General features: G+C 50.1%; 1 protein-coding gene and 1 non-coding gene across 6 annotated transcripts in view; one reads left to right on the top strand and one right to left on the bottom strand.

Annotated features, from left to right (window-relative positions):
• The first annotated feature begins 1,192 nt into the window (after positions 1–1,192).
• On the top strand, positions 1,193–1,311 carry LOC118092395 (5S ribosomal RNA). Its single transcript, XR_004693513.2, has one exon. It is a non-coding gene; the product is annotated as a 5S ribosomal RNA (ribosomal RNA).
• Positions 1,312–4,135: 2,824 nt separating this feature from the next.
• The window catches only part of NBEAL2 (neurobeachin like 2), a 185,580-nt gene continuing 178,882 nt past the window's right edge, over positions 4,136–10,833 (bottom strand). For all 5 annotated transcript variants that reach the window (XM_060281001.1, XM_060281002.1, XM_060281005.1 and 2 more), the window contains one exon: positions 4,136–8,918. In XM_060281001.1, coding sequence (XP_060136984.1) covers positions 8,817–8,918 — 102 coding nt within the window. In that variant the 3' untranslated portion in view covers positions 4,136–8,816. The remainder of the gene's footprint in view (positions 8,919–10,833) is intronic.

Below are 10,833 nucleotides of genomic sequence, written 5' to 3'. Positions count from 1 at the left end.
GGTGCAAAAAAAAAAGGCGCTGCCAACTTTTTCCAAAGAAGATTGGCAAGTTAAAGGAACATGCTGAAATGGCAAAATTGACAATGAGACTAGAAGGAAGAGACGACAATGAATTTAAAGAAGATTGGAATGACTTTATTGCATTTATACAGAAGCAATGTACACAAGTTAATACATTAGCAGGGTTCTAGAACTACTTGTAATTTTATTATGAATGGACAATAAGTAATTTTAATGGTTTTTTAAATTTACAATGGGCATGTGGTATGTTGATAAATAATGGAACCAAGGAAGGGACTAGGGGAAGTCAATCTTTTGGTTTGGTTTTGAATTTGTATTGTTGTGTTGTTTTATTTTTGTTATTTTTGGAAAATTAATAAAAATATTCCCAAAAAATAGGTTGCCAACTTTTTCAGCGGCCCCTGCTCCTCTGCCTTCCCTTCTCCAGCAATCACCAAAGCCTCCTAGTTTGCTCCCCTCAATTAAAAATATTGCAGGATCTCTCCCCCGCCCCAGTACAGTACAGTATTCATCCCAGGGCTTCTGCAATCCCCAGCTCTTCAGTGCACGCCGGGGAGGATGGGGTTAACTCTGTCTTCAGCTGAGATTTCAGAACGAGGCTGCCGGGAGAAAGAGCCGATTGCGCCCGACCGCGGAACTTCTGCGCCTCATTCCGGGAGGAGAGCCGCAGAGCTGCTCCGGACAGGGCGCGCTTAATGGACGCGCGTGCGCAAGCAGGCCGCGTCGCCGGGCGCTTACTCTTGTGGTAGCTGTCTCGTCCGCGCGCCGTTTTTTTCTGAGGGATGGCAGGGCAGCGCCACCTGCCGGCAGGAGCGAGGAGAGCACAGGCTCGTCCCACTTCTCTGACCACTGCAACCCACGCCAGAGCGGAGCGCAAAATAATAAAATAAAATAGCGGTGTTTTTTTTTTGCAGCTCTTGCACGGTTGCAATTCCGGAGGAAAGGCATTCGCTGCTGCATAGCCCCGGTTGCAGGTCCCAGCCCTTTCCTGCCTGCAAGATTTGGAAGGAGAGAAAGATTTGGAGGGAGAGAAAACAAAGGAGATGCAATTCTCCCCGGGCAGGCAGCACTGGGAGGCAGCCGGAGCACGGGGAAAAAGAGCTGGGTGGGATGCAAACTCTTGCAAAGGCGGAGTCAGGACTAGAAAAGGGCCATTGAAAGCTCATTTGCTGCCTACAGCCACACTACCCTGAAAGCACCCGATCCCGTCCGATCTCGGAAGTTAAGCAGGGTCAGGCCCGGTTAGTACTTGGATGGGAGACCGCCTGGGAATACTGGGTGCGGTAGGCATTTTTTGCATTGCCCCTTTTGCAACTCAGACCGAGGAATCCCATCTTTATCAAAGTCCACGGGCTTTTGCCTTGAAAGGCACATTTGATGCAGAAGTGGCTGGGAAATGCTCTCTCTTCCGTGTCACAATTTCCCCTGAAATTGCAGCCAGTGACACGCCACGACCCCAAGGGGAAATTCATGCGTGTGAAAAATCTGCATCAAATCTCCCTTTTAAGGTGTCAGAACAGTCTTTGGGTTTTGGAAAAAAGAGATGGTTCCTGAACTCTGAGATGGGAAAGTCGAAGTGACAATCAATGGGAGCAAAAGCAAGAATCCCACCATACATGACATTTCCAGGTGGTCTCCCATCCAGGCCTGATCCTGCTTAACTTCCAAAATTAGATGGCACCCAATGACATAACTCTAGATGCAGCTGCTGTTTAATAGGCTCATAGAACCGTCAATTTTTTAAAAATTTTTTGCATTTCCACTTCCATTTTTCCAAAAATCTACAGGCCTCTGAGTCACCTTGAAAGGCAGATTTGATGCATAAAGTTGCAACCTGATTTTTTTTTCACATGCATGCAGCCTGCATGCAAGGAGGTGCGCTTCCTAAGCTGTCTGCAATTTCAGGAGAAATTGCGAGATGGGTTGAGACGGTGGGAAGTGCATTTCACGCCCGACCACCCTTGAATGAGGATGCAGGTGCTCAGGTGCTCACCTGGAGAGCTTTTTCGCACCCCAAGCCCAAGCTTGCAGAGTTGCGCGCGCGATTCCCACAAAGCCATCTCGCTGCCTGTTGCATGTCTGAACCCATAGCCACGTGTTTCTGCACAAACAGCAAAAACAGGCCACAGGAAACATTTCCTTGCTCCGAAAGTGTTAAGGAGCTCAGAGCTGCCGCAGGGTTGTTCCTGGTCAAGACAGGACCTCGGGGAAAAGTTCTCCCGAAACTGCAGCTCCCCAAAGGATACAGGCAGGCGGGGATTTAAAAGGCAGCAAAATAGTACTTGGATGGGAAATAATGGATGCCGCAGGGCTAACTGGTACTAGCAAGACACACGTCCTTCATGCAGCGGATAGTTAATTAATCTGTGGAACTCCCTCCCACAGGAGGCACTGAGGGCCCCCAATCTGGTTGGCTTCAAAAGAGTATTGGACAAATTCATGGAGGGAGATTATTAGCAGCAATTCTTCTGAAAACCAGTCGGTGGAAACCTCAGGATCGGGGCAGGATCAGATCCTACTTGCATGTTTCCCACCATGGTTGGATGCTGGAGTGGATTTGACATTGGCCTGATCCTGGCAGGCTGCTCTTATGATCTGAGAGCAGATGGAATCAGGTGTTTTCAGGTTGATATGGACGCAGACAGCTTATTCTTAAATTATTATTAACCCACCCTGGAACCTCATGGCACAGGAACATGGCCGGCATTTACGTATAAGCTAAACAAGCCGCTAAACAAGCTATAGCTTAGGGCAGGCACCCCCAAACTTCGGCCCTCTAGATGTTTTGGACTACAATTCCCATCTTCCTTGACCACTGGTCCTGTTAGCTAGGGATCATGGGAGTTGTAGGCCAAAACATCTGGAGGGCTGCAGGTTGGGGATGCCTGGCTTAGGGCCCCACTCTCTTGGGGGCCCAAAAAAAGTTTCAAGGAGAAAAACTGGGTGTACGTTTCCAAAATATAAGATAAAAAACAAAATAAAACCTACGTGCAGCAACAACAGTGTTTTGTGTTGTGTCGGCTCCTATGATGTAAGTCATGGGCCCCGCCTGCTAGCCTGCTCCCTAAAATATCCCTGGTTTGCTCCTTTCCATATATAGGGTGCCTACATCAGGCATCCCCAAACTTCGGCCCTCCAGATGTTTTGGACTACAATCCCCATCTTCCCCGACCACTGGTCCTGTTAGCTGGGGCTCATGGGAGTTGTAGGCCAAAACATCTGGAGGGCCGCAGTTTGGGGATGCCTGGCCTACATTCTGCATGGAATGGTTGCACGGCAACACGTGCAAATGGCTTGAGATACCTATGAGGTCCATAAATTACCATATATTCAACACAAAAAACAGCGACAATTTGTTGTTGATAAAGGACAGCTGGACATATAAAGGGCCCCATGACCTTCAGTAGCTGAGGGCCTCATCAAACCTAAATCCGGCCCTGCATAGGAAATTTAGCAGCAGCAACAACACACCCTCCGTCCCTCCCACCTTCTCAGGGAAGTCTTCTCATTGCTTCATCAAGCAGCCGTCTTCTTGCAACAGAAAAACGGGCTGCTCAGAAGGTCTGCCTTTTAGGAGGAGCACTCCATTGTGTCCACTGAGATAACAAGCTCCTTTTCTCTCTCCCTCAACTGTTTCCAGTCCAGTTGGTCATTATAAGAGCTTTAAGCACTGGTACTCTTATTTGTGTTTTTCCTTCTCCCTCCCCACCTCCCTTTCCTCGTGTGTCTTGGCTTGTAAACCAGAGATCAGAAACTCTTCTGAGTTTTTTATCGGCCTATGTTACAATGTCCCATGTAAAAGCCCCAATGCTTTTACATGGGACATTGTGACATGGGCCGAAAGGCAAAGGAACTGTGGAAATGCACGATTCGCTTCGATGGGAGCTTGTGCAGGAGACCCTCCAGGAAGAGGGTGCCCTTAAATACAGCCTTTGCCAACCTGGCGCCCTCCAAATCTTTTGGACTACCACTTCCATCAGGCTGTGCTGGTTGAGCCTGATGGGAGTTGCCGTCCAAAGCATTCAGAGGGCACCAGGTTGGCAATGGCTGCCTTAATCGGCCAGGACTCGGAAGGAACAGCGAGAGCTGGACCAAAAGAACTCACAGGCTGCACTTGTTTCTTTTCAAAGTTTATTCAAAGTCACGTGAACAGGATACCGTCAAGTCTCTGGGGCAGGCCCAGTACAGCTGAAGGCAAGAAGTCATTTTCAAGTTTAAGGCATATTTATATTTTTTAAAAAATAAAAAAATCGGAAGTTCAGATTGTGCTTTTATTTCCTTTCGGAAAGAACAACTATGGACAGATCCTTGGATTTGCTGCGTTTTCCTGAGAGTAGATAGCCAATGTGGATTTGTCCTTGTCCCTACCATCTTCCCCAACTGGAAACATCTTTTTCTTTTGCCCTCACGCTACAGAGAGTAAAAGGACAATTCGTGTGTCCCTCTAGGTACTTCCATAGCACAGAATTCCAAGAAGAAGACCTCAAAAGCACCGATGGAGTCGATCCCTGTCTGCTTTGTTGTGTGCCATTAAGTTTCACCGGTGAAAACAGGTGCGAATCTACCTTTACGTTTACCTGGGCAACCTTCGTATTAGTTGTGAAAAAGCGCTTTAGGAATCGGACCAGGGGCTGGAAACTCTGCCCCCCGCCGACCTCCCCATGTAAATCATCTCCAATTGCACACTGGAAGGAAAAACTGAAGATGGGGGGAAAAACCTGGCCAGTTGCACGCTGACATTAAAGAATAGTAAGGCATATTGCCAAGTGCTCCAGATGTGGAACTGCTGTGCTTACCAGCCACCGCAGTCCTTCAGGTGGAGGTCTGCATAGCTGCACAAATGGACAGGAGGTTCTGGAGCAGATTTCCCCCAAGTGGACTACAACACCCATCAGCCGCGGGAGCTGCGGTCTAGCAACATCAGGAGGGCGCCAGCTTGGAGAAGTCTGTTCAAAGGTGGGAACAGGGGCGGCGGCGGCGATAAGGCTTTTGGGCCTGCACAGAGTGCCACTTGGAAAACGGGGTCCGTTTTCTCCCTCCCTCGGCTGATGGCAAGAGCTGCTCTTACAGGGATCCCAAGCTAAAACTGGTCCGTTCAGGATCCTTCTTCCAGCAATCCTGCTATGCAAACAGATCCCCAGGTGGGAAATAGACAAAGCCACCTAGACAAAGCTCAGCGTTTCTCCCCCCCCCCCCTGCTGCCATTTTGCTGTTTTTCCCTTCTGCATTGAGTGTGACTTGGTTGGGGACGCAATCCAGCAGCCACAGGAAGAGGTTCCTCAAAGCCGCCCTCATTCAACCTCTGTTCTGAACCCGTTCCAGCTGGGAGCCCTGGTGTCCCATTTGGAAGTGTTAAAACACAGAATTTCGAAGACACGCACGGGCAAAAAATAAAACAGATCCTCGGGTCCTTTTTATCCCCCCCAAAAGCCAGGAGATTCCAAGGTCGAAGCGAGGAGGACCTCTCCGGGGAAACGCTTGCTACGCCTTGGGAAGGTGACGAGAGCTCCTTAAATTCTCATTCGAAGGGCAAATCCACATGGAGAAACAACAGAGGTGTTTTGAGTCTTGCTCTCTCCAAGCCAGCAGGATCTAAGAAACTCACAGATAAACTCCCCACCCCACCCCACGCTTTAAATACAAAAAAATAGAAAAGTTTGGATCAACATTATTCATAAAAGATACAAAACCTGTGTGTATATATATATGTACACAGAAAACAGAACAATTGTGGGGGTTGGGGTAGTCTTTTTTTGCCAAAAGAGAGTGAGCGGATATTGCACTTTGTGGAATTTGGTCTTCACCCAGGAATTATTATTTTTGGAAGAGATCGATGGGGAGGTGGGCGGGAGGAATCGAAGGCGGCCTTTGCTTTCAGAGCTCAGGTCTTCTCTTTACGAATGAAGGCGGCCAAGTGCCTACCGCAGCCGCCAGGTGCCCTCCAAATGTTTCGGACTACAACTCCCATGAGGTTCGGTGCTGGCAGGGCCTGATGGGAGTTGTAGTCAGAGGCGTTTGGAGCCGCCCAGTTGCCGAAGGCTGGCCTGCTGTACAAATGCAAACTGCTCCTCTGTTGAGCCTGGAACTCGGATGGGACAAGGCAAGTTGGCGGGTCGTAGGTGGAGAATTCTGCAAGGCGCTCCTATTCCTCACCTGGAATATTCACCCTGCTGGAAGGAACCCCAATGGCGCCCCCATTCTGCCATCCTTCTCCTTTCCCCACAGCGCTGGTAGGAAGGCGACAGACAATGGAGTCTGCGGAGAAGGTGCTGCCAGTTTAGCCAACCACAGCCGTTCCCCCCCTGCCCCTGTTGTCATACCTGCCAAGTTCCGGCCTGAGAAATAAGGGACTGGACCGGAAGTAGCAGACCAGAAGTAGCGCTGCAGCCATTTTGGAACTGGGCAAAGCAGCATCAAAAGTCGCTTCTGAGCATGCTCCACCCAGTTCCAAAATGGCCGCCGCGCCAGAATAAACCGGGGAAAAACAAAAAAATCCGTTTTTTCGGCTGGGGACAGCCGGAAAAACGGGGGTTTCCCGGGGAATACAGGAGACTTGGCAGCTATGCCTGTCGTAATAGCCAGCGGGAAGGGAAGAAACATGCAAAAAGCACAACACAGTTGCTTATGGGCGCAAAAAGAAAGATCGGCTTGTTTTCCCACTGAGAACCTTCTAATAGAACCGAGGATCTACCCTTCCCTTTGCGTCCACTGGGAATGCAAAATTTGCAGCACGCGGGTTAATATCCCATGGTTCTCGCCCGGCCAAAGTCCTGTTGGTTTTTTTAAAAAAAGCTGGACCCAAAAGAGGAACTTGCTGCTGGTGACATCAGTTTCCACCAGCCTGGTGCCCTCCAAATGTTTTGGGCCTACAGGCCTGGCTGGGGGGCCTGATGGGAGCTGCAAGCCAAAATACCTGGTGCCAACCGGACCGGCTTTTTATGCTCGCGTGACGCTGCTGAGAGGCAAGTCGCCGATGTCAGAGTTAAACCGGATCTTTTGCTAACTCACCAAAACCTGCTTTCTCCTCCTATCCACTGCCCCAGTCCACCAAGATAAGGAACTGAAGCCCAGACCGATATCTAGGGGTTGGTGAATAGAATAAAAAGCACAAAGCTCTCAAAATTTGCTGCAGCTGAGAAACGGCGGGGAACGGTGTCCAAACCGCACACCTTTCAAACTTGTACAATTTGTTTTTCTTGAGGGTTGATGCAAAGGATCTATCACAGGTAGCTGTAAAAATAAAAACCAACCTTTGACGCCGAGCAGGTTTGGTGCTTAGGGTGCAGGTGAGAGTCACCAGCAGACCTCAGCCAGCTCCTTCGAAGGCTTTTCAATGTTTAGACTCAGGCATCCCCAAACTCCAGCCCTCCAGATGTTTTGGACCACAACTCCCATCTTCCCCGACCACTGGTCCTGTTAGCGAGGGATCGTGGGAGTTGTAGGCCAAAACATCTGGAGGGCCGGAGTTTGGGGGTGCCTGGTTTGACTGATGACGGCAAAGGGAGCGTGGCCCCCCTTAAAAGAGGAGCGCTGGGCTTGTTCCAAGGGAGGAGAGTAAGAGGTTGGAAGCAGTGGGTCTGCAGGAGGGCTAGAAGGCTGGGAAGCCCACCTCTGTGGGACAGAAGACTTCATGGATGTCCTCTCCTGAATATGCTTAGCAGAGGCCGCCGGAAACTAAGGCTTGCTCGGCAAAAAGTTGGGGTGAAGACACAGAGGTTGCCAAGTGGCAGGGTTTTATTGCTGGTGAAGACACTTGCGGGGCCCTGAGCCAGCCGTGTGCAGTAAGATTACAGACATTCTGTTCCTCTACTCCTTCCCCCCCCCCCATTCCACCAATATGACCCCCTCAACTTGGGGGTCGCCGGTACTAAGCCATCCAGTTTCCAGAGCGAGTGGGTCTTTGGGGAGGGCTACCCTCGCCTCCTCCTTCCCTTTTTCAAGCCAGAGGGTAGGTTTAGGGCAGGCACACCCCAAACTCGGCCCTCCAGATGTTTTGGGACTACAATTCCCATCATCCCCGATCACCGGTCCTGTTAGCTAGGGATGATGGGAGTTGTAGTCCCCGAACATTTGGAGGGCCGCAGTTTGGGGGTGCCTGGTTTAGGGAGTCGGGGCGTGGGATGTGCCTGGATCTGTGCCGAGGACGCCTGGCTTAATGCTTTGCGGGTTTGCTGCTCTGCCAGAGCTATTTGCCTAGAGGACAGTGTGAACACCTCCTCCCTCCCTTCTCCCCATTGCCAAATGATCGGTGCAAGTTTATTGACGTAGTGCAACGAAAACAGGTCCTTTTAAGGCCATCGGAGAAAGACCAGGCCGCAGTCTTGAGGCTGGTGCGTCTATTGCGTTTCTGTCCCCCACCCCAAAACCGCCAAGGATCGGGAGGAGGCGGATAAGGTACTCCCCCCCCCCATTCCAGTCCTCTGTCTCTTTCCCGGTGTGACAACTGCGTCACGCAACTGCCCCTTCAAGCGCCACAGGAATCGAGTCTCGGTTGAGGGAATGAGGAGCAGCTGGATGGGCTCTAGGAAGCCCCTTCCCCGCAATTGTTCTGTGCGCTCCGCCCTCGGAAGGCTGCTCCAGGTGTGTTAGAGACCTCCGACTTGCAGGTGGGTCCCCGAGGAAGTTTGTTTCCCTCCTCCTTCTTCCACGCAGGGGAACTCTGCAGGATGCGACGCTCCGGGGACAATACAGAGAGGCCTCCGGGCAGCGGAAGACGCCCCAAAGCGGGCGAGGCTGGGCAGATCCCGTGTCCCGCCGTGGCTGCGAGGCTACAGGTTGAAGCCGACCCAAACTGCTTACTTGGACTCTGCGGGGTTGTATTCTGTCTCTCCGGACGACACCTGGGAGATGCGCCGTGTCGAACGCCACAGCCGCCTGTGGAACTGCCCCGACTTCACCTGCAGGCAGAAGGCAGACCGGGAAGCAGAGGGAGGTGGGGAGTTAGTTTATTATTGTTACTTGTGCTATCAGAATTTGAAGGTCTCAAATATAAATTAAATGTTCGTAAATGTACAAGGCAAACACGTACATAGGTATATAAACCACATGTCTGAAATAGCACAGGAGAGCAATCCTGAAGCCATTTTGACTCTCCCAAATTGACCTCAAATATTTCTCTGCACTGAGGAAGGAAATAGGAAAGCCACCCCCCCCCGGCTTTTTTGCTTACAAATCCTGTCTTAAGGGCATATTTGTATATGAATAGGGTGAGCCTGTGACCTGGATTCAGGAACTAAAGTATTAACCATCACTAAAGAATGTCCAGGCTGCCCAGGTAATGCAATCAGTGACCATTATCAGGTATCCCGGGAGGCAAGATTTCTGCTTTAGACCTCCTTCTGTGATGTATGTATGATGGTGGTCGGCCAAGGGTCAGCAAACTTTTTCAGCAGGGGACCGGTCCACTGTCTCTCAGACCTTGTGGGGGCCCAGACTATATTTTGAAAAAAAAAAATGAATGAATTCCTATGCCCTACAAATAACCCAGAGATGCATTTTAAATAAAAGCACACATTCTACTCATGTAAAAACACCAGGCAGGCCCCACAAATAACCCAGAGATGCATTTTAAATACAAGGACACATTCTGGTCATGTACAAACACGCTGATTCCCGGACCGTGCGCGGGCCGGATTGAGAAGGCGACTGGGCCGGATCCGGCCCCCGGGCCTTAGTTTGCCTACCCATAGGCTACAGGGTGGGCAATTTCAAAAGTCTATATAGGGGCTTGCGCGCCATTGTTCTGGGTTCCTCCTCCCTCCTGCGTGTGGTGAGCGGGGACCCTGTTGCAACAGTTGAATAAAGATCAGGCTTACTAGCCGCTTTGCTTCTCAATATTCTCTGGTTGGCCTCTGTTATTTTCTCCTACCGATGTTGTTGTTGTTGTTTAGTCGTTTAGTCGTGTCCGACTCTTCGTGACCCCATTGACCATAGCACGCCAGGCACTCCTGTCTTCCACTGCCTCCCGCAGTTTGGTCAAACTCATGTTGGTAGCTTCGAGAACACTGTCCAACCATCTTGTCCTCTGACGTCCCCTTCTCCTAGTGCCCTCAATCTTTCCCAACATCAGGGTCTTTTCCAAGGATTCTTCTCTTCTCATGAGGTGGCCAAAGTATTGGAGCCTCAGCTTCAGGATCTGTCCTTCCAGGGAGCACTCAGGGCTGATTTCCTTAAGAATGGATAGGTTTGATCTTCTTGCAGTCCATGGGACTCTCAAGAGTCTCCTCCAGCACCATAATTCAAAAGCATCAATTCTTCAGCGATCAGCCTTCTTTATGGTCCAACTCTCACTTCCATACATCACTACTGGGAAAACCATAGCTTTAACTATACGGACCTTTGTCGGCAAGGTGATGTCTCTGCTTTTTAAGATGCTGTCTAGGTTTGTCATTGCTTTTCTCCCAAGAAGCAGGCGTCTTTTAATTTCGTGACTGCTGTCACCATCTGCAGTGATCAAGGAGCCCAAGAAGGTAAAATCTCTCACTGCCTCCATTTCTTCCCCTTCTATTTGCCAGGAGGTGATGGGACCAGTGGCCATGATCTTGGTTTTTCTGATGTTGAGCTTCAGACCATATTTTGCGCTCTCCTCTTTCACCCTCATTAAAAGGTTCTTTAATTCCTCCTCGCTTTCTGCCATCAAGGTTGTGTCATCTGCATATCTGAGGTTGTTGATATTTCTTCCGGCAATCTTAATTCCGGTTTGGGATTCATCTAGTCCAGCCTTTCGCATGATGAATTCTGCATATAAGTCTCCTACCGATAGGGAACCCATTTAAGGATTCTATACGGGCTCTTGGGTGCCCCATAAGGGAA

Source organism: Zootoca vivipara, chromosome 12 (assembly GCF_963506605.1).
Source record: "Zootoca vivipara chromosome 12, rZooViv1.1, whole genome shotgun sequence".
NCBI classification, from domain to species: domain Eukaryota; kingdom Metazoa; phylum Chordata; class Lepidosauria; order Squamata; family Lacertidae; genus Zootoca; species Zootoca vivipara.
The sequence above is the reverse complement of the archived record's forward strand: the minus strand, read 5'-3'. Positions and strand labels throughout refer to the sequence as shown.